Raw genomic sequence first — 23,766 nt, 5'->3', positions numbered from 1 at the left:
AAATGGGAATAATCATGCAAAACTGTTGTGAGCTAAGTGCTCCAAAGGCCAGAAAGTGCTATGAAGACAGGGAGTTTTTCCTCAGGCTGGCTGTCTGGAAGCAGATGCTGCTATTTGGCCGGGGGCCTGAGATGCTTCCAGTGCTGGCCAATGCCAAAGGAACAGGCCGTTAAAAACATGGTGTCTTGGAGTCCTTCCAGTGAGGAGGACTTGGATTCCGAGCTGTATCTCCAGCTTAGGAGAAGGGCTGTGTTGAGCCATCTTCTCTCACAAGGTGGATGGGGCTAGGGGTAAGGTCCAAGCCTGTACCTCCACCCCCCTGTTCACCTGACTGATCCTCAGTTTCTCTCTGTGTCAAAGAAGGAGCTGTACTAGACGACTTCCAAGCTGTCTCCCAGCTCTCAAGCTTTGTGATCTTATGTCTGCGGCTGACATTAACATTTGAAAGATGAAGTTTCCAGAATCATTGCTCAGAGGGAATCACCTCATAATGCAGGGGTGGATGGCTTGATTACAAGGAAAGGGTGTTAGCTCTTGTTCCCAGGAAAGCTTCCGGGGCTCTCAGAACGAGGCCCAATTCCCAGGGCTCTGCTCAGCTGTCAGTCAAAGTGATGGATGGCTAGGGGAGGTGCTAAGCCTGCTGGCTGAGCCTCCCCTGAGGAAAGATGCTCAGCAGCCAGAGGATGGCGGGAAAGGCTGGGAACCTGGCCGGGAGACCGTTCCCTCCACACCTCCAGTGGATACTTAGGCTCTGACAGACCTGTCATATCCCACACAGTGTCAGGGCTGGCGGGTCCTCATTGACCATTTAGTTTAGACCTGGTCTACAGTCCTCTCTGCAATACACCCACAAGTGGGCAGCCAGCCTCGGCTCTGGAACGGGGCGAGGGGGGCATGTATGTGTTTTTATACACACACACACAGAGACACACACAGACACACACATTCTTTCCCCCTAATAGAATGTAAGCTTCATGAGAGAAGGTACTGTTCACTTTTAGCTCTGTATCCCCAGCACCCAACATTAGTAGGCTTGTTAATAAATGCTTACTGATGGCCTGTGCACCATTCTCTGAGATTTCCATACTCAACCACAGTGAGGCATGAATTACTTCCCAGTAGGTGCCTAGGCTCCCCTCCTTCCACTTAATCTGTGGAAAGTGCCCAGTCTTCTCTAGAAAGTGCCCTGCTCTTCCCCAGATAAAGATAAAGGTGGAGGAACCCACCAAGGGTCACCCAGCTGTGTGGGTCTGTGAACTCAGGTCTTCTGAGGCCGAGGTAAGCTCTCTGTCCACTAAACTAAACCATCTCTGAGACAAATCAACCCTGATTGAAATCCATTCTGCTATTGCGGAAGTAGAGTTCTCACTCAAAACGTAGAGGAGACCGGAAGCATAGCGTATTTGGAGACAGAGCCTGGAGCAGCCTTCAGAAGAGGTTTTAGAAAGAAATCCCTTCTCTACTTCCTTCATCAAGAGGCCCAGGCTCGTGTCAGGGTTCTGATACTAACTCACTATGTGACATTAGCATAAACTGTTCAGCTCTCTAAGCCTCAGTTTTCTCATCTGTAAAATGGCATGGTAGCTTGTCATAACTGGGAGTCAAGGAGTCTTGGGTTCAAATTTTGCCTCAGACACTTATTAGCTAGGAGCCTCAGAGCTGAAAAGGACTTGAGCCCTCTAGTTTAACTACCTACATCCCCCCACCCCCATTTTTTCATAGGAGGGAATGGAGGCTTAAATCAGTTACCTGCACTTTAGGTTTTACATGGCTGGCAAGTGTCACAGGCAGTATTTCAAGTCTGGTTTTCTCGATTCCAATTCCAGGATGTTATCACTGTGCTGTGATGTTTTTTTCATCTCGGAGGTTCAGTTTTCTTGTATGAAAAATGAGGATGATAATAGCACTCCCCACTCCCTCCAATTACTCAGGCTGCTTATGAAGGTCAAGTGAGACAATGTCTGTTAAAAGGGTAGACATTAAGGCCCATAAAAACCGGCTCTCATTATCAGATGATCAATCCTGGGTCTGCCACTAACTCAGGGTGTGACATTAGGCAAATCTCTTCCCCTTTAGAAGTCTCAGTTTCCCCATCTGTAAAATGAGGGAGCAGGACTCACTCCCTGTTCCTTAAGGCTTCTCCCATCCTGGGGAAAGGGAGGGAGAAGGGGCTTCCCAGTTGGGGCCCCTTTGCAGTTACTCAGTGTGGCCACAGGGGGGAGGCCAGCACTCACCCAGCCTTGGACCTGTCTTGGTCCTAGGAGAGGTCGTGAAGGGAGACGAAGCCCCCAGGGACTATTGAGAAAAGGATGAGTGACTATAGGCATAATGAGCCTCTACTCTGGCCCCCAGACTGCCGGCCTTGGAGCTGCTGGGGCTTGGGCTGTGACCCTCTGGTCTTGGAGTTAGAGGATCTGAGTTGGAGTCCTGCTTGTGTGACCCTAGGAAGATGTTTTCCTTCTCTGGGCCTCTGTTTCTTCCAGAAGGGAAAAAAAATCTTCATAAGACACATGTTTTTTTTTCAATGTGGGGTCCACTCTTCTGCAGGTGACATGGATCCTCTATATCTAAGTAGGTGACGTCCTGAGCAGCAGTGGTCAAAACACTTAATCTCTTGTTGGGCAAGCCTTGGTGATGAGCCTTTCTTGAGTTTTGGAGCACAGTCATGTGGTCTTGCCTCTGGACTGGTATTTGAATGTTCTTCAGCCCATTGAGACCTCTCAGAGTTCACCAGCACAGAGACCAGGGGTCTGTCAGGGGAAGACGCCAATGAAGGGAGCTCGACAATGGGGAGACAAATACTTGCTTCACATTATTTCTCAGTACTTCACTAGGTTGTTGTGAGGTTCAGTTGGGTAACATATGTGACATCAGTCTGCTGTGTGACCTTAGGACAAATGCTTTCCTCCCAGCCTCAGGTTTCACCTCTGTAAAATGAAGGAGTTGACCTAGATGGCTTCTCCCAGCTACCATCTTATATTTTCTGTTCTAAGATCATTTCTATTCTGACGATTCCCACTTATGCAGCCCCAACCACTTCACTGACCTCCAGTCTCACATCTCCAATCACCTATGGGACATCTTGAACTGGATGTCCAGTAGACATCTTAAACTCAACATGTCCAAAACTGAATTTGTTATGTTTTTCCCAAAGCCTCTCCCCTTCCAAGCCCCCTTATTATGCTTGGAGGCGCCATCATCCTTCTAGTCCCACAGGCTCAAACCCTTCCTGTCATCTTTGACGCCTTACTGTTTCTCAACCCCCCCCCCCCCATATCTAATCTGTGGTCAAAGTCTATCAATTTTACCTTTGAAACATGAGCCTCCTCCTCTCCTCTCCTGCCTGTCTGGTGCCAACCTTCATCATCTCACATCTGGACTATTGCAATACTCCCTGCTTTGTCTTCTGGTAACTTTCTCTCCCCACTCCAGTCCATCCTTCACTTAGCTGTAAAGCAATCTTCCTAAAGCTCAGGCCTGACCATGTCCTTCCCCCACCCTGTGATGGTCGGAGTGATGACCTCCATGGAATTAGGAAAGTTGGGATGAGCAGAGTTGGGGGGAATGATGAGTTCTGTTGGGATGCATTGAGCTTGAGTTGCTTGTAAGACATAAAGTTTGAAATGTACAAAAAGTGGCTGGTGAAGTGGGAGAGAGAGACTATTTATGTAGATCTGGAATTATCTTCATGGATGTGATCATTGAATCTATGGCAGTTGACAAAATCACCAAGTAACATAATAATAACAATAATAATAATTAGCATTTATATAGCACTTTAGGTTTGATCCTTACAACCCTAGTGATGATGATAATGCTGATAATAATAATAATATTAACTAACATTTATTTGGAACTTTAAGATTTACAAAGTGCTTTTACAAGTGTTATCTCATTTTATCCTTACAAAAATCTTCCATAAGTTAGTCAATAGACATTTATAAAGTACCTACTATGTGCTGGACACTATGCTAAGCATTGGTGAAACAAAAGAGGCAAAAGACAGTTCCTGCCCTCAAGGAGTTTATGGTCTAATGGGAGAGACAATAATGCAAATAATTATGCACAAAACAAGCTATGTGTAGGATAAATAGGAAATAATTAGCAGAATGAAGGCACTATCATTAAAGGAGATCAGCAAAGGCTTCCTATAGAAGGTAAGATTTTAGCTGAGACCTGAAGGAAGTCAGAGAAGCCAGGAGGCAGAGAATTCTAGGCATGGGAAAGCAAGAGAAAATGCTCAGAGCCCAAAGAGCGAGCGTCCTGTTCATGGAAGAGTCAAGAAAGGGGTGTCACTGGATTAAAGATACATGTAGGGGAATAAGGTGTAAGAAAACTGGAAAAGTAAGAGGGGGCTAGGTTAGGAAGGACTTTGAATGTCAAAGAGCATTTTGTATTTGCTCATAGAGGTAATAGGGAGGTACTGGAGTTTACTGAGTGGGGTGTGTGTGTGTGTGTGTGTGTGTGTGTGTGTGTGTGTGTGTGTATGTATGTATGTATGTGTATGTGTGTGTTTGTGGGGTGGTGTGTGAGAGGGAGGAGTCCAGGATGACTACTGGGTTGGGAACCTAAGGGACTGGGAGGATGGTGTTGCCCTTTACAGATATAAGGAAGGTAGGAGTAGGGAGGGTTTAGGAAGAAGATATTGAGTTCCAATTTGGATATACTAAGTTTAAGATGACTACTAGGTGTCCAGTTCAAGATGTCTGAAAGGTAGTTGGAGAGGAGAGATTAGAGACCAACAGAGAGATTGGGGCAGGATCGGTAGATTTGAGAATCGTCAGCATAGATGGTAACTAAATCCGTGGGAGCTGATAAGATTACCAAGTGAAGTAGTGTAGACGAAGAAGAGAAAAAGGCCCAGGACAGAACCCTGAGGGACACCTATATTTAGAGGGCATGATCTGGAAGAGGATCCAGCAAAGGAGACTGGGAAGGACCTGTCAGTAGTCTTCTCAGAAGGACAACCAGGAGAGAGTGATGTCATCCACATCTAGAGAGAAGAGAAAAGAGTGATCGACAGTGTCAAAGGCTGCAGAAAGGTCAAGGAGAAGGATGATGGAAAAAGGCCATCGGATTTGGCAACTAAGAGATTGTTGGTAACTTTGGAGAGAACAGTTTTAGTGAAATGATAGCCAAATTGCAAGGGGTTGAGAAGAGAATGAGAGAAGAGAAAGAGGAAGCACCCATTGTAGATGCCATTTTCAAGGACTTTGGCTACAAAGGGCAGAAGAGATATAGAATGGTAGCAGGGATGGAAGGACTGAGAGAGGGGTTTTTTTGAGGCTAGGGGAGACATCAAATGTTTGTAGGTAGTAGGGAATGAGCCAGTAGAGGGAGAGATTGCAAATAAATGGAAGTAGGGATGACAGAGAGAGCAATCTGATGGAGGAAATGGGATGGAATAAGATTTCTTGAACAAGTAGAGGTGTTTGCTTTGGTAAAGAGGAAGGCTACCTCCTCATGTGAGACAGGAGTGAAGAAGGAAAGGGGGTAGAAGGCATCTGAGTGATAGAAGATGAGGAAGAGGGGAGAAGAGGTAGTTTACAGCAAATGGCCTAGATATTCCCTGTAAAATATGAAGCAAAGATCTCAGCTGAGAGAATGGGGGAGGGGAAGCCATGGGAGATTTAGGAGGGATGAAAAGGTTTGGAAGAGTCTCTTTGGAGAGTAGGATTGTGGGTTGATAAAGGAGGTAGAACAGGACTGCCTGACAGCAATGAGGGCCCAGTAGAGGTTGTGCAACACAAAGTTTTACTCAGAACAACTGCATGATTCATTCACTCCATATATCCAGTCATTTTTAAAAAAATCTCATTATTTCTATCTTTATAACATCACTCATCTAGATCCCCTACTCTCCGCTCATACTGCTACTACCATCCAGCTACACCAGCCTACTTCAGACTTCCTCAAACTTCTGTCTGGATCCCCATGTACTTTCTGTGCCCCATGCTTGGAATGCTTTCCCTCCTAATGTCCTTGACTTCCTTCACTATTGAGCTCAAATCTCACTTTCTGAAGGTACTTTTATTAGCACCTTCCCCTTTGAGATTATCTCCCTTGACTCTGTATGTATTTTGCAGCTCTGTGACCCTGAGCAAGTAACTTCACCCTGTTTGCCTCACTTTTCTCATCTATAAAATGATCTGGAGAAGGCAGTAGCAGATAATGAAGTATCCTTGCCCAGAAAACCCCAAATGGGGTTACAAAGAGTCTGATGTGACTGAAAAGCAACAGTAATGCTGTGTCCAACTCTTTAGTCCCGGTAAGAAACCAGCCCATCTTTCTAGTCATAGAATCATAAGGTCAAAGACTCATACAGCTCTTGGATAAGGGAGCCCAGGGAACAGGAAGAAACCTGGCTCCCCTGGACCTTGTTAACCATCACCTATGGTTCAGGGTGATACTGTTGTGCCCACAGCTGTGTGTGGGGCAGGGGTAGAGGAGGGAGGGAGGTCCTTGCCTTATTTGCAGTTTTTATTGGATTGGGAGCAGCTGTGGCCTGCTGCCTGGACATTCAGTCCCATGTCCTGGCTCCTCATCTCTCAGCCCCCAAATGACCCAGTTGTGGGGGAGTCTCTCACTGTCTTCTGGATGACTAGAGGTTGTATATCTCTGGGGGTGGTAGATTCTGTCTTCCTTGGATAGGACTCCCAGCTAAGCAGGTGCATGTGGGCAGATGGACTGTGGTCAGGTCTCAGGTGACCACTATGGCCTCTCCCTCACTCTTTTTGTTTTCTCCAGCTGACTTGTTTTTAAATTCTATTTTATTTTGTTTTCTGTTCTGAATTCTCTCCCTCCCACCTTCCCCTCCTCCACCCACTAAAAAACAGAACCAAGGAAAACAAAGTTGTTGCAAGTATGTAACATCAAGTAAACCAAATTCTTGTATTAGCATGTCCTAAAAAAAGAAAGAAAATGCTGCTTCCATTTGCCTTCTGAGTCCATCAATTAGCTCTCTGTCTGGAGGTGGGCAGCCTGTTTCATCATGAATCCTTTGCAATTGAGGTTGGCCATTGCATGGATCAGAGTTCTTAAGTCTTTATGGTATTGCTAGTGTACAAATTGTTATGTAAATTGTATGTTGTACTGTATAAATTGTATTATTGTGTGCATTGTCTTCTTCCCCACTCTTGTGGTCCTACAGAAAAGAGCCGGTTTAAGTCTGACTTGGTCCTTTACCAGCATGACCTTGGGTAAATTACTTCCTTTCTTTGGGCCCCAATTTATGGTCACTACTGGCTTTAAATCCTACCAACCCCCCAAGTCTAGCCCTTTTCTCTCCCCTCTTCCTCCCAAGCCCAGGCCCTGTTGGTCCAGACTTGTCTGAATCATCAGCATCTTTGGGGCCAGGGCCTCCACTGGCTCAGTTGATCCCCTCTGATCCCCCAGCTCACCCGTGTCTGCAGACTTGGGCTAGGCTTCCCCTCTGGGGATTCCAGGGGATCAGCCATGCCCTGGATGGTGGATGTGGGCAACATTCCTTTTCAGGGTTGAGGTGAGACATCTGGGAAACCAATCTTTTCTGCCAGGATTGAATTAAGGAGGGGATGATTTGTGTTTGAGGAACTAGTCCAGCTTTCATGGCCTTCTCCATTCCTCCCATTCCCCTCAAGTAGGGGTGGGTGGGGGAGGGGAGAGTCTTTTTATGGGGGAGGGGGCCACTGAAGTTTGGCCCCTTGGACACAGAATACCAGCTTAATGTGGGGAGGTAGCATCTTTTGCCCCTGCTCCAGTTCTTTGGAAAAGTAACAGAAGTCATCAAATCCCTGGCTTTTCTTGTCAGTTCCTTGGGAAAAGATTGATTTCATGGAAGGCTCTCCCCTCTTTTCTTCTCTCCATCAGACTAATACTCCGAAGGGGCTCTCCTTTTTAAAATGAGGGCTCTTTGAGGGCAGAGGTGTAAGACACTTAGAGATTAGGGCTCTCGACTCATTGGGTCCTTGGGCATCACTGTCCTATGCCTCTTCTCTTCTGATTAATGCCTTGCTCCAAAGAGATCTCTGTTGCTATTGAGTTTGACTGAACAATATTTATTAAGCTCCTCCTATGTGCCTACCCGTATGCTCAGTGCTGGGAAGAGAAAAAGGTCATAGTTCTTGCCCTCAAGGAACTTGCAGTCTATAGTATCTGGGCCTCCTGTTGGCTACTCCCAGATTCTTGGAGCTCAAGGGTTGATGGATGATCTCAATCCTTAGCTCAGGAACCCCCATTTCCACTGAGTCTCCCTGACCAAGCCAGAACAAAGCAGACGACATTATAGTAAAGCAAAAGATACTTAATACAAGAGCACAAGATAATTAACAAAGACTTAAATTGTGCAGCAAGGTGGTGAAATGGTTAAAACACTAGGCCTGAAGTCAGTAAAACCTGAGTTCAAATCTGGTCTTGGACACTTAACTAGCTCTATGACCCTGTGCTAGTCACTTAGCCTCTGTCTATTGTAAAATGGGAATAATAGCCGTACCTACCTTGCAAGGTTTTTGTGAGGATCAAATGAGACAATATCTGTAAAGAGTGCTTAGTATGGTGCCTGGTACATAGTGGATGCTTAGTAAATGCTTGTTTCCCTTCTTCCTTTCCTCTTGCCCCATATTTTCTGTGAGTTCACCTCCAGTCTGTGTCTTTGACCCATTGAGAAATGGCCCCAAGCCCGTTTGGTCACTCATGAAAGAGGCTCAGCTGTAGCAGGCCCCTTCTTACTTCTTCTCCCTTCTCTGACTTCTCAGAAGAGCCCTTCAGTCCAGGGAACAGAACAAGGGTTAGGTGAAATGGAAGACTGAGTGTCTAGCAGCACTGGCCTGAGGTCCCCTCATGTCTGGAATGCTCTCCCTTCTCACCTCTACCTCTGGCTTCCACAGTTTCCTTCAAGCAGATCCCACCTTCTGTAGAAGACCTTTCACAGTCCTCAAACTGGGAATGCCTTCCCTCTGAGGTTACCTTCCATGGTCACTCTATACCTTGTGTTGTGATACTTGGGGTTCACTCTCCCAGAGTAATCCTGGCTACATGACTTCTTCAGCCTTCTAAGGGTATGCCTGAGCACTTGGGGGAACTTCTCTAAAGCTATCAGCCTGAACCCCCATTCAGGTGTATTCCCCTCTCCCAGATTGTTAAACTGCTGGTGATTAAATCTCTGAGTTCCATGAGGCCAATTAGCATCCATTAATTTTTCCAAAGGGACATGTAATTTGCAGATATAGCAAGAAAAAAAGTACAATGCCTGTGGGGCAACTCCTAGCCCACCTTGGTCCCTGGGAAGAGTGGGCTCAGGCTTGGCAGAGTTTCTATATAGCGCTGGTCCCATCAAGTGCTTTTCCAAATGAGTCATTGCTGCTGGATGAGTCCTACTACTGGTCCTGAAGAAGTCCCTTTCTCATTAGGGCCTTGATGTTGGATGGGCCAGCTGCAAAATCCAGCACAGAGCCCACCTTTGGAGCAGCTGGTGGCTCTCTCTTCTGATGTTTTAAAGCTTTCAAGGTTACAGCTATCTTCAGTCTCCACCTGAATTCAAATCTGGCCTTGGACACTTAACTAGCTATGTGACCCTGGGCAAGTCACTTAACCTCTGCCTGCCTCATTTTCCTTTACAGCAAAATGGGGATAATACCAGCACCTACCTTGAGAGGTTGTTGAGTACAAAATGAGATATTTGTAAAGCACTCAGCACAGCATCTGGCACACAGTAGGGCTTATATAACTGTTTTCTAATATTATTATTATTGTTATCTTCATTATGAGAGAGAAAGAGAGAGAGAGAGAGAGAGAGAGAGAGAGAGGCACAGTCACCACCCTTTGAGGGGAATGCTGTTATTATCCCCATTTTTCAATTGAGGAAACTGAGGCAGGCAGAGGTTAAGTGACTTGCCCAGGGTCACACAGATAGTAAGTAAATCCTTTGCTGGATCAGCAGTCCCTACTTTGGGTGCTTCCCAAGTCTTTGTCCTGGTCCCTATTTTCTTCATTTTCTACAGCCTCTCTTGCGGATCTTATCAGGGTCCATGGGTTCTGTTGCCATCTGTATCAGGATGACTCCCAGAGCTATGTGGCCAGCCCTAGTCTCTCTGCTAAGCTCCATTCCTGAATCACTGACTGATCATTGGGCAACTCTAACTAGACAATCTCTAAGCATTTCAAACTCAACATGTCTCAAATTGAACCCATTAGCCTCCCCCAAAACCCAACCCTGTTCCAGACTTCCCTCTGTCTACTCCTCATTCTTCTTCATCCCCCACATTCAGTTGGTTACCAAGTCTTGTTAATTCGGCCTCCACGATATCTCTCCCCTGTTTCCCCTTCTCTCTACCCACACAGCTACCATGCTACTTCAGGCCCTCATTACCTCCTACCTGGACAATTGCAATAACCCAACTGGAAAGCTGGCTTCCCGACATCAATTGATGCAGCTGCCAAAATAATCTCCCCAAAGCCCAAGATTGATAATGTCATTCCCTTGCTCAAGAATTTTCAGTGACTCCCTATTACCTCTAAGATGAAATACAAACTTCTTAATTTGTCACTTAAAGCCTTTACAAACTGGTTCCTACCTACCTTTTTAGACTTAACTGATTTTTTCCCATTTATATATCCTACTTTTCTGCTATACTCAGCTACTTGATATCATTCCCCGGACATTCCATTCCATTTCCTGTCTATGCTTTTATGTAGGTTCTGTCTCTGGAATGTTCTCCCTCCTATGGTCATGCTTAGAATCCCTAGCTTCAAGTGAACAGAACCAGGAGAACGTTGGGAGTAACAGCAACACGGTGTGATGACTGACTTAGATAGATTTGGCCTTTCTCAGCAATGCAATGATCTAAGACAATTCCAAAGACTCATGATGGAAAATGCTGTCCACATCCTGAGAAAGAACTATGGAGTTTGAATGCAGATTGAAGCATACCATTTTAACCTTTTTTTTTCTTTCTTGTGGTTTTCTCCTTTTGTTCTGATTCTTCTTTTACAATATGACTAATGTGGAAATATATTTAATATGATGGTACATGTGTAGCCTGTATCAGATTGCATAGCATCTTGGGGAGGGGGGAAAATTTAGAACTCACAATCTTATAAAAGTGAATATTCAAACTAAAAATGAATAAATGAGTAATTAATATAAAAAAGACTCCCTTGCTTCCTTCTAGGCTTAGAACATGAGCTGGAGATCATGCTTAAATCTTGAGAGCAGATGGGTCATCAAATCAGAGCCTATAGAGAGAGGAGTGAGGATTCAAAGCTGCTTTGACCTGCTTCTGTGTATCTAGCTCTGTGCTAGGCACCATGGACCAAACAGGAACAGGAGTGCTGGGCCTTGCCCTTTGGGAGTTCCCAATGTGGTTTAGGAGGGCTAGCACCAGGGTCCAGAGATCCCCCCAGAAAGCAGAACCAGGAGAGCTAGGTGGGAGTTGGGGCTGGGTGACTATGTGGGAGACATTGTACAGGGGCTTCTTAATCAGGTTTAGGTTGGACTAGTTAGCATCTGAGGGCCTTCCAACACCCAAAGTTTTGTGGTTCTAGGACTGTGGGTCCTATGAATCTCTGTTTCTGCATCTGTGAAATGGCAGTAACAATCCCTTTCCTCATTCCCGTGTAGGTTAGCTGTGAGGAAGGAGCTTCATCCCCTTGAATACCTATGGAAATATGAGCTACTGCTACTATGTGGAGCCCCTTGAGGATGGCCACAGACAATATTCACAGATGTTCAGAGAACACCTCCAGGGACATGATCTGAATGTGAGGACCCAGGGAACAGAAATGGGAGCTTTTTGTTTCAAACTCAACATAGAGTGAAGGCAATTTAAAGTCAGGGGAGGACTCCTGTGGAAGACCTTCAGAGGAAGTAGCCAGCCTCAGTCACTTATTAGCACCCCCATGTCCTTCAATTAGTCCTCCAGTGTTATGATCTCTAGCCCCCTCCCCACTCTGGTTGGCCTGCCTGGAGTCAGGAATACCTGAGTTCAAATGTAGTCTCAGATAATCTGTGTCATCTTGGGTAAGTCACTCTGCCTCAGTTTCCTCAACCATAAAATGGGGGGGTATTAATAGCACCTACCTCCCATGGCTGTTGTTAGGATCAAACAAGTGAATGTTTGTAAAGCACTTATCATGGTGCTTGGTATGTTCTGGGTCCTATGGAAAAGCCTTCTCTTCTCTTCCCCCTCTGGACACCTTCCAGATGCTCAGTGGGCTTCCTGGATGTGGCTTTCAGAGCTGACCATCGTCCTCCAGATGGGTCTGTGCAGGTCTGAAGAAAGGAGGTCTCCCCTGCCCTTTGCCTAACTTCATAAATCCTCCACACCTTATTTGTTTCTTGGGCTGGGATGGGCACGGTCTCACCTCCTGTTATTCTGTCACTCTTTATGCACAACCAGTTCTTCAGGAGAGGCCTCTCATTTTGCAATCTATGATCTCAGCCAGCCCAACTCTGGTCTCCCCAGGGAGCTGTCGGGGGTGGGGAAGCTCCAAGGCTTCTAGGAGCCCTGGGAAGCAGTGGGAGCTCAGGACCCTGGGAGACTCGAGGCCCTGGGGGGCCAAAGGGAGTCAGTGGCCCCAAGGCCTCTGGAACTGCCTCCTTCTCTTTCCCAGGCCATGGGAGGAGCGTTTCCTGCCCCTCTCCCAGAGGTCTGAAGAATGGGCAGAGGGCTCCCAGATCAGCCCTTGGGAGAACTCCGAGTGCCAGGGCTCAGTGCCAGTGGTAGGTGGTGCTGGTTGGGAAGAGGCTGGCCTGGAGTCAGGAGGGGCGGGGCAGGAGGAGTTGCTGCCCTACCATCTCATTGTCAGAGCTGGGGAGGGCGGGACCTCTAGCCCCCACCTGTGAGTCCAGCCCAGCAGAAGTTTCAGCCTCAGAGGCCCGAGAGTAGCTTCTGATACGGGGAGCAGCTAAGAACTCTGCCTGCCGGGACGAGACAGACTCCAGCCATGGAGACCCCCGAGCTGGTCTTACTATGCCTGCTTATGGCTGCAGAACCTGTCACCTGTCAACAAGGTAGCTGTGGGGGTACTGGGGGGCTTGAGGGTTCCCTGGGAAGCCAGTCCTTGACAATGTGGGGTTGGTACCACACTGTGGCACCCAGGTGAACAGTTCTGTGCTGAACAGAGACATTCTTGTCCTAGGAAAGAATACCAGCCTAGGAGTCAGGAGACGTGGGCAGTGCTGCTGGTCTGGTCACTGGCTTTCTCTGCAAATTTGGTCTACTCATTTCCCCTTTCTGGGCCTCAGTTTTCCCATATATAAATCATGGGGCTGGATGAGCTGATTTTTGAGGTCTCTCCCAGGTCTGACATAATCGAGCAGGGTACTCTGCCCAAAGAAGGCACTTAGTAACTACTGAACTTGCATTCTGTGTTCTATCATGTCTCCCAGCCCTGACCTACCATGTTCTGTGTTCTAAGAGCCCTCCTAGCTCTGACATTCTCTGCCCTAGGCTCTAAGGGCCCTTCCAGTGCTGACTTTTTCTCTTCTCTGATTTAAGGATCCCCTCTCTGCCTCCTTCTCCCCTCTACCTCCACCCCCAGCCATGATACTCTTTGATATCAGGTTTTATGGGGTGATGGGGTTTCCTTGGGACTCTGGATGTGTGGGTTCATTCCTTCCTCCCTCCATCCTTATCTGGTTCACCATTCATTTCAAAGTCAACACTGCAAACAAGGGCTGTACCCCCTGTAGGCTGGGGGAAGTGGATCCCTTGGGTCACATAACCACATCCTTAGAGCTGGGTAGGATTTCAGAGGCATCTAGTTCAACCTATACCTGAATAGAAATTCCCTTCTATATAGGCCATGAGGGGTCAAATGGAAGTGGGAGGCTCCTTCTACTTTTGGACAGTTCTAATTATTCTACTGGTACACTTTTCAGCTGGCCTCAGCTCTTTGGCAACTCAGTTTCCCCACCTATGAAATGGGTCTAATGAAGCATCTGAATCCAAATTTGCCTCAGAAGGTACCAGATTAGGGGCAAGGATGGGTGACTGACATGTTATTATGCCAGATGCTCGTAAATGAGGGACCTGGTGAAATGGTCAATTCTAGGACAGTCTAAGGGAAGACTCCAGGACAGGAGAAGTGAGGGCTTTGCATAGTTAGGAGGTTGTCGTATTACTCAAAGGAAATGCCCTCAGAGTCTCTCTTTTGCTGAGACTCCTGTCTTCAGGGATCCAAATGCTGTAGTATTTGACTTGGGGGTAGGTTGGAGACAGGGCAGAAAGAACTGGACTGAAAATTGGGAGATTAAGCCACTGTGTTCCCAAGACTGTTGATGTGACATTGGGCTCTTTCCCTCTCTGGGCCTCAGTTTCCTCCTGAGGCAAAAGAGGGAGGGGGTGCAGCTTACAGCCATTGTCCTCTGAATTAAGCACTGGGCTTGGCATTCAGAAGCCCTGAGTACTGGCTATCTCTATGTCTTTGGACAAATGGCTCTGCGGGTTTCATTTTCTCAATTGAAAAGCGAGGCTAACAGCATTTAGACTACCTATCCCCTAGGACTCTTGTGAGGGTAGCCCTTCTGCTGTGGATGGAGCCAGTGGGACATTTGGTGCATGTCAGAGGGTACAGGAGAAGTGCAAATGATGCTGGTGGGAGCAGGAGAAAAGGGCTTAAGTGGAGACTGAGGGAGATCATGGAATACCAGAGCAGCGAAGGGCATGAGAACATAGAACAGAGAGTGTCAGAGCTGGGAAGCGCTTGAGGAGACATCCAAACACCATGGAAAGGACACTGGCTTTGGGGTCAGAGATTGTTGTTCAGCCATTTTCCAGTTGTGTCTGACTCTTCATGACCCCATTTGGGGTTTTCTTGGCAAAGATACTGTAGGGGTTTGCCATTTCCTTCTCCAGCTCACTTTATAGATGAGGAAACTGAGGCAAACAGCATAAGTGACTTGTCCAGGGTCACATAGCTAGTAAGTGTCTGAGGCCAGTTTTGAACCCAGGAAGACAAGTCTTCCTGATTCCAGGCTCAGTGCTCCATCTACTACGCTGCCCTCTGGGGTCAGAGGACCTGGATTAAAATCCTACCTCTTTCTTGGAAGTCACTTAACTTTCCTGGTCCTCAGTTCCTTCATCTATAAAATGGGTCAGATTGCCTCTGGGGTCCTTCTTAGCTCTATCCTTATCCATGACCTTAGAACATAGAAAGTTTTTGCTAAGAAGGCTTTTAGAATGTGGCACAGTAAATGTCAAGGATGGCCCTGGCTTCTGAGATAGCTTTACTCTACTCTCTCATTTTAGAGACGATGAAACAGATTTCAAGAGATGAGATGACTTGCTCGAAGTCAGAGGCTAGATTAGAACCCAGACCTTTGGTCTCCTTCAGAGTGTTCCTTCTGTTTCTTTTCTTTCTTTTGGCTCAGCTCTCACATTTTTAAAAACTTTTTCAAAGCCCATTTATATCTGTTGGGTCACTTGATCTTCAAGACAGTTTGTGAGAGGACAGAGATTATTACCCCGATTTTAGGGGGAGAAAGGGAAGCCCTCACAAGGAAGTGACTCTCCCAAGGTCTCAGAGTGTTCAGCAGCAGGGCCAAGCATAGAGCCCAAGGTTCGTTCTTTCTACTAGACTTTGATAGCATGCATTGTTTTTGGGGTTGACCTCCCCAGCCTTTCCTTCTTGTCTGGTACTTGGAGAAAGGAGGGGCAGCCCGTGAGGCCTGGAGGTAGGCCAGGAAAAGATTTCTGGTGGGGGAGAAAGACAGAGGGGACTTCTGGCCATTCAGGGAAAAGAAGACATCAAAACTGATGTGCCCACCAGACTCATGAGGGAGGGAGACTTCCTAGCTCTATTCCATCCCAAAGGTTTCTGGCAGAAAACAGTTCAGTTGAAACAATGTTGCTCTGGGAGGACAATGCCTCGATAACACAATAACTCTGGCCTTGGCTACATTCAGTGAGGATGGTTATCCCAGAATAGCATTGTACTCCTTGTCCTGTCAGGAAAGATGAGGAAGGGACTCCCCCGGCCCAGGGACCAGAGCTGCCTTCCTCCACTATTTACCCTTAAGCCCCAAGACGTAACATGAAAAATGGAAGCAAAAGCTGTATCACTGCAGAAAGGCTTTGGGTTAGATCAGGAAAGACTTCCCAAGATGAGGTGGGGCTGAGGGGTCTTTCCCCTCCCTCTCCACAGATCAAAAAAAAAAAGTAACTTTGGTTCCTCAAAGTACCGGAGGGGCTAGCCACCTGCCTGGATGGGCCTTGGGATTATTCTGTCCGGAGACAGGAGGATGGTAAGCTGATCTCTGGAGGATCTCCTCCCTCCCTCTTCCTTCTCAACCTGTGTTCTTCTTAGCCTGAAATAATGGACAGGAAAACATATCAACAAAGGGAAGATGAAAGTGGCTTTTTTTTTGTGGGGGGAGGTGCTTTTAAAATCCTTCACAACCTGGCCCCCTTCATACACCATCCTCCCCTCCACATTCTCTCTGATACAGTGACACTGGCCTTCTGGCTGTTCCTCACACAAAACAATCCAGGGCCAGGCAGCAGGCATTTCCACCGTCTTTGCCCCATGCCTGGAATTCTCTTCCTCCTCATTTCTTTCCCTTGGCTCCTTCACAACCCAGCTAAAACCCTGCTTTTTGCAGGAATTCTAGTGCCTTCCCTCAGTGGATTATTCTCAATTTATTCTGAGTCTTACTTGGACATAGCTGTTTGCCTGTTGTCTTCCTGCTTAGACTAGGAGCTCCCTGAGAGCAGACTTCTTTGTATCCTAGTGCCTAGTACAGTGCCTGGCACACAGATGGTGATCAATAAATGCTAAATCACCTGACTGGACTGGATAGTGGGTGGTGGGGGTGGGCGGGGTTGTGGGAGACCTTGGTAGGGATGCGGTACTGTCAGGAGAAGGAAATATTCCAAAGCCTCCTTCCCACACACACTGGGGTCACTCCAAAGGCCTAGGGGACACTCCTGCACTGTCCATTCCTCCTGGCCTTTCCTCAGCCTCTTCCAGGGCACAGACCCATCAGGCCTCTCACTCTCTATGGGGAAATTTCATCTTCCAGAACAGGATTTTCCAGACAGAGTGTGCCAACATAAGAGAGCTTGGAACCACCTTGCCTCTTACCTAAGGGGCAGGCCCAGGCCCAGTTTCCAGTTGGGAACCCTGCTGGCTCAGGAGGCTGGGCCTCAGTCTCTCTAAACAGTGAGGCTCTGCAAGAGACCTTTCTGTTTAGGAGTGGAGGAGGGGAACCATGATTCAGGCTGTGACCCACTTGAAGAGAGCCTGAGGTTTTGAGATTCTCAGGCATTTATTCAACCCCTTAGCCAGAAAAAAGATACCAATCACTGACCCTGAGCTCTCATTCCCCTCACTGATCCCCCATCCCTCTCACTGAGCCCTTATCTTCTACCACACCTGAATCCCTTCATTAAGTCCTCAGTACTTACAACGATTTCCCATCTCCCTCACTGATCCCCCATTCCCCTCACTGATCCCCCAAATTCTTCCTGAGCTACCATTCTTCTGTTGAGCCCCCCATGCTCTCCCTGAGTCCCCTTCCTCGGTAATTAATCCATTTAAGAATCCATTGTCTTGAATGAGTAGGACGACAATCTGGTCTGTAGAGAAGGGCCCCAATCTAGTAACGTTGATGTCTCCATTCCTCCATCTCATGGCTCTGAGACCCCACCCACTGTATCTGAGTCTTCTCCAAGGCCCAAATGGGTCCTCAAAGAAAACAGCCCACTCCACTTAAGAAGAGCTCTGATCATTAGAACGCTCTTCCTGATTTCCAGCCTCAGTTGTCTCCTCAGTAACTTCTTCTCGTTCCTGGGGCCAAGCAGAATGAGGCTTGCAGTCCACCCAGACCCTCAAATCTTTCCCAGAGGAACTGCTCTCTAGCTTTGCCTCTCCTGTCTTGTACTCATTTGTTAGAATTATGTTTTGAACCCAATTGTAAGATTTTACATTTATTATTACTATCGCATGTTATCTTTTTAGATTCAATCCTTTGTTCCAGTCCATTGAGATCTTTGGGGATGCCAAAGCTCGTGGTCACCTTGGACCTTAGCTTTTTTTTTCTCGGTGAGATGAAGTCCTGTATCTTTCTGTCTCTCTTTCCCCCCTAGGTCTGGGGAATCTGGAGCCATGGATGCAGGGCTTGATTGCTGTGGCCGTATTTCTGGCCCTTGTGGCCATAGCTTTTGCTGTCAATCACTTCTGGTGCCAAGAGGATCCGTAAGTGACACTGTTGGTACCTCTGCTCCCTGATGCCCTCTCTCTTTTGTTTCTCTCTTCTCTCTTAGGGAGGCAGTGTGGTCTGGTGGAGTGAGATCCTTGGGTTGGGTTTCATGGGACCCAGATTCTTACCCAGGTGTGGGACTGATTTGCTTCATGACCTTGGGCAAGTCACTTCCCTCTTTGAGCCTCAGTTTCCTAATTTGTGAAATGGAGACAAAGTTGTCTTGGTTGCCTCACAGGGGTTTGTCAGGATTTCGGGAAAGAATGGGCGGGAAGTACTTGGGAAGTTGAGTGCAATATTATTATTACATGGAGAGTCATTTTAATGTCATTGTTATTACCTCCCCCTACAATGGAATGGGCCTTCCCCTCTGAAGTAAGCAGTCTTTCCTGCTTTGCTCCCAGTCTAATATATTCAGCCAAACGAGGGAGGTGAGAGGGAGAGTGATGTCAGAATAAGGTTGGGCCCCAGCTTGTGCCATAGGGAGAGTTGGATAGCCAAGTCCCAGTGTCTCTACCTGCTTAGGATTCTGAAGGAGCAACTCTATCCTCCCTGCCCCTCCCACTTTCTTCAGCATCCTTCCCTCCCTTCTGCTCCTCCTCCTCTCTTGTCCTCTCTCCTCCTCCTCTCCTCTTTTCTCTCCTCCCTCCTAAACTTTCCTTGCCCTTCTTCCTTGCTTTCTTGTTTCCCTCCTCTTCTACTTTTCTCCTCCTTCTTTTCCTGGTTCTCCTTCCCCTGGCACCTCTCTTCTTTTTTACTTCTTCCTCTGATTCATTCTCTTCCTTCTCCTTCTCCATTCCTCTCCTCCTTACTTTCTTATCCTTCCCTCAGACAGTGGGAAGCCACTTCCTTCCATGTCTAGAATTCTGGGAATGGGCTAGTTTTGCATAAGATCTCCCACAATGACCTCATTCCTTGTGGCTCCAGTGAGGATCTCAGGCTGGGAACAGAATTGAGTCAGAGGAGCATGTGGCAGGATCTCAGGGAAGCAGGGAGGAAAAGCCACCCCACTCTTGCCTCACCCATTCAATCAGATGTCAGATCTTGCCTGTGTCTACCTCCACAATATTTCTAAAACTTGATCCCTTCTCTCCACCCAAACACTGACTATCTTATTTCAGGAACTCATCCCCTCTGTCCTGGACTATTGCAATAGCTTCTTAATTGGTCTCCCTGCCTGAGGGATCTTTCCGCTCCAATCCATCATCTACAGAGCAGTCAGAGTGATTTCTTTAAGTGCGGGTATGACCATATCATTCCTCTACTTGACAAACTCTAGTGGCTCCCCAACATAAAATATCAGCTCCTACATATGGCTTTTAAAGCCTTTCCTAAGCTACCTTTGCACACTCTACAATCCAGCCAGACCTGCCTTGCTGCTGTTCTTCTCGCATGCCACTCCACATTTCATCTCTATGCCTTAGCATGGGCTATTTTCCCTCATACTGGAATACATCTCCTCTCCTGCACCTCATAGACTCAGATATTTTCTTCAGGACTCAGCTTGAACATTACCTTCCACTGCGAGTCTTGCCTTATTTTCCCAGCTACTTGCATGCTGGTCCTTCCCCAAACTCCTTTGGATTTATTTTGTGCTGGTTCTGTGTACATATACATATATTCGAGTTGCCTTTCCTGATAGGACTCAAGCTCCTAGAAGGGGAGGACTTATTTGTTTTTGCTTTTGTATCACCAGTCCCTAGCACAGCCCCTGGAAAATTGTTGATTTATTGGTTGAGGATAGAGAAGACTTTATATTATCACCCTTCTACCCCAGAGCAAACACCCCCAAATTGCTCTTAGGCTCCATTCAGAGATGGGATGAAAGCAATGCATTCAGAGAGGTTATGTGACCTCACCTAGCCAGATCACACAGCACCAGAATGTAGCTGAGTTGGGACTCAAATTCACATCTCCTGATGCCACAGAATCTCAGAACATTAGTAGCCACCTAGTTCAGCCCGTGCCTGTAGAAGAATCCCTTGACAACATCTCCAATACTTGGTTGTCTAGCCTCTGCTTGAATACCTCCAGGGACAGGGAACTCATTACCTTTTGAGGCAGCTCCTTCCACTCTGGGACAGTTTTCATTGTTAGGAAGCTTTTGCAGACAGCGAGCCTCAATGGACCTCTCTGTAACTTCCCAAGTTGGTCCTGGTTCTGCTTGAGCCAAGCTGGACAAACCCAATTCTCTTCTAGGTGAGAGCCCTTCAGGTGCTTTGGGGGTTACCCAACATCTAATACAGGATTACTCAAGAAGAGGTTAACAGTTGCCAGAGGCCAAAAGAATTCATTTAGTCCAGGGGTAGACAATCCTTTTGTTGATTTATACAAATAATAATAATAATAAATAAAATAATAAAAGGATTTGTTCTGTGTAGTCTGGATCCAGTCAAAGGGCTGCACTAGAGGGCCACTAGAGGCCACAGGCGCCCCATTTCAGAGCTCGTCCAGCCCCATCATTTTTAGGGCTTTGCACATTTTGCCCTGATGGGGACCTGTGATCTCATGGGTGTGGGAATTCTGGGTAAGGAAACTCTACGTCTCGTCAGAGTGCCTCTGACTTTGCATTTAATAATGGTTTGTTGGATTCAAGTGAACACCCCTACCATATCTCCATCAAGCTTTCCCTTCTCACACACCAGGGTGGCCCTCACAAAACATGAACCGCACACAAGATGACAGATGAGGTCAGACTAGGGCAGAGGACACAAGGACCTCATCGACTCCTGACAGACCGTGTGCTTCCTTTCCTGGTGCCCAAAGTCAAATTTGTTTTTTGGCTGCTATGTTATAGTTTTGACTCACATTGTTCTTGCCGTGCAAGACTCCTAGATCTTTTTTTTTCTTTTCCCCACAAGGCAATCAGGGTTAAGTGACTTGCCCAGGGTCACACAGCTAGTAAGTATCAACTATCTGGTCTGAGAGCAGATTTGAACTCAGGTTCTCCTGACTCCTGGGCTGGTGCTGTATCCACTGAACCACCTAGCTGCCCCTAGATCTTTTTTCATAGTTGCTGCTGAGTAGTTGTGAAGTTTTTTTTTTTTAGCTCAGAAATGACTTTCCATTTATCCCTAACTAAATTTCATCTAATGAGAGTAAGCTTAGTATTCCAGGCTCTTGAGAACTCCTCCAAAGTCTTAGAAAGTCCAGGGCTTTTTCTGTGCCCTTTGAGTTTTTGGCCTGAGGAGTCCCATTCTTCCCTGTTGCTATTACAGAGAATGGGAAGCTGGTCAGGATCTGGAGTCCAAGGACCTGGATTCAAATCCTGTCTCTGCTACTTACTACCTTGGGCAAGTCACCTAACTCTGGTCTAAAAATGGGAAAGGTTGGACCAGATGGTCTTTAAGCTTTCTTCAGGCTTTTAATTTTTCTGTTTGGTCCCCAGGGCCTCATCCTTTACCCTGAAAACTCACAGTGAAAGTAATCCTGCTCTACACACAGATGAAAATAATTTGCTCTACATACACACATGTACATGCACACACATGCATATACATACACACATACATGTACACGCACACACATATGCACAAGCACACACACACATGTTGTTTTGAGGACCTGAGCTAGTATCTGAGATCTTCGGGGAATCACATAAAGCTCCTACAAACTGATGGTCAGGAAGGAGTCTCCCAGATAGTTGTAAAGATGAGGAGGAGCAGGGACTCTCGTACCTGCCAGGAGTGGGTTGAGCCAGTGTCCTGTAAGGAGACTGCCACAATGGGACCCCCACAGATACAGAGCCAGTCCACCGAAAGTGGACACCAACAGCTGTGACAGGATTTGCAGGCCCATTATAACCTGCGTGGCGAGTGGATGCTCAGGGGAGAAGCTGAACACGTGAATAGGAGATGTGTGCCTTTGCCCTGACTCTGGAGTGGCACCATCTCCTTGAGTTTCCTCCCACTGTGGGTGAGTGAGGTAGGCTGGTATCTGCTGATCTCTGGGGGGGGGTTGTTCTTCTAACAGGGAGCCTGTGACAACAGTCTTGTCGGTTGGAGCCAAATCAGACGGGAACTTGGCAGGGGTGGATGGAAAGTATTCGACAATGGCTTTGAACTTCAGGTAAGCCTGCCCTAGGCTTCCAACTCTGAACCAGATCTTTACCTTGACCCTGACCATAACTGTGATCCTGACTTTAGCCCTTATCTTGATGCCGATCTAGATTATGACTTGGATCCTGCAGGATCTTTGAAGAAAAATGTCAGTGGACAGACATTCCCTGCCATGGACAAGGGAGGGAGCAAATACTTGTATAAAGACTCATCTACCCCAGCAGACCTGGTTTCCTTTTTACAGAGACCCGGTCTGAGATGCGACCTATAGGTGGTTTGGCTAGCATGCCAAAGGACAGGAGCTACTTTGTGGTCTCAGGAGTGGGAAAAGTCTATTTAGTTAGGTTGTCAGAGACAGGATTAGAACTCAGGTCTCCCACACTCTCAAGTCTAGCCTTTGATCTCCTATACCTAGTTGAATCAGTGAGGAACATGTTGAGGAGGACAAAGGCTCAATTTAGGGGATGGGAGCTAAGTGAGGGGGAGTGTGGGGGAGAATGTGTTTTAGTAAAGGGATGGAGCTTCAGGAAGGAGATGAAAGCTCAGCATTGGAGAGGGAGTCTTGTAAGGGAGTCGAGAGCTTAGTGAGAGGATGGTTTGTGCTCAAGCAAACAGACTGGGCTTTAGCCTCAGAAACTCGATCAATTTGACAATATCATGCTGCCTTTGCTTGTAATATGCCTGGTCTGGAAGGGGGTTGGACAGGGGGAGGTAGAGGTGGAAGGGAGGATGTGCCTGGCTTGAGAGTCAAAGGATCTGTGTCCAACTCTGACCATTGACTCTGCATTATGTAATCTTGAACAAATTCTTTCCCCTCTAGGGGCCTCAGTTTCTCCCTCTGTCAAACAAAGGGTACAGATGGGGCAGGATGTTTTCCAAGGTCACTTCCAGCTCTGCCATTCTGTGGTTTTGTCTGGGGCCACGGAGTGGAAGGGGCTAGGGCAGGAGCAGTGACAGGATGAAATGTCCCTGGGAAGGAGTGGATGTAAATAGTGTTTCGGTCTTTGCCCTTTCAGGTCCAGTGAACACAAAAATGCCTACGAGAATGAGAATGTGTTGGAAGATATCCCAGGAGTCCATAGCACCCCCATGTGACCTTCCCAACCCATCTCCCCACCCCTCCTTGGCTCCCCTCCTGGGCAAACCACCACCTCTGACAGTTCCCTGGGCACTTCTTGAAGAGATCACCACTGCTCCCTTCTCAAAGATTACTTATTTTTTGTGCTTCATCTGTAATCATGAGTCACCCTCCCTCTAAGCCATTCATACCCCCTCACCCCATCTCCTTTGTCAGGGTTTGGTTTGGGGCCAGGGTCAGGGCCAGGATTCAAGCTGGGATTGAGCTTAGGGGTCGTCTGGAGCTTGATACACACGGAACTGTCCTGGTCTGGGATCCTTCTAAGTCTTTGGTCTCTGCAGCGGAGAGCCTTGATCAGGTGAGGTTAAATTGGTCCCACATAATAATGCCCCTTCCTTTGAAATGGCTTTTATTTCTGTGAAATAAAGACATTTTGTGCTTGTTGTCATTAA

At 47.2% G+C, this 23,766-nt stretch overlaps 1 protein-coding gene and 1 long non-coding RNA gene across 3 annotated transcripts in view; one reads left to right on the top strand and one right to left on the bottom strand.

The window, feature by feature from the left end:
* The window catches only part of LOC110209316 (uncharacterized), a 21,510-nt gene extending 8,693 nt beyond the window's left edge, over positions 1 to 12,817 (bottom strand). Inside the window, exon 1 of one of the 2 annotated variants that reach the window (XR_013487432.1) lies at positions 12,056 to 12,817. This is a non-coding gene — a long non-coding RNA (uncharacterized LOC110209316). Of the gene's footprint in view, positions 1 to 1,749; positions 3,203 to 12,055 lie in introns of those variants that run through there. The other variant, XR_002324779.2, reaches the window with a different exon arrangement.
* Positions 12,818 to 23,766, top strand: PDZK1IP1 (PDZK1 interacting protein 1). The gene is made up of 4 exons (XM_020987678.2): positions 12,818 to 12,988; positions 18,066 to 18,174; positions 22,151 to 22,246; positions 23,253 to 23,766. Exons 1-4 carry the CDS (start codon positions 12,922 to 12,924, stop codon positions 23,329 to 23,331), a joined length of 351 nt encoding a protein of 116 aa, XP_020843337.1. The 5' UTR covers positions 12,818 to 12,921; the 3' UTR covers positions 23,332 to 23,766.

The sequence above is a fragment of the Phascolarctos cinereus genome, unplaced genomic scaffold, assembly GCF_003287225.1.
Source record: "Phascolarctos cinereus isolate Bilbo 61053 unplaced genomic scaffold, phaCin_HiC Scaffold_5;HRSCAF=322, whole genome shotgun sequence".
Taxonomy (NCBI): Eukaryota; Metazoa; Chordata; class Mammalia; order Diprotodontia; family Phascolarctidae; genus Phascolarctos; species Phascolarctos cinereus.
This window is presented reverse-complemented; position numbering and strand designations above follow the sequence as displayed.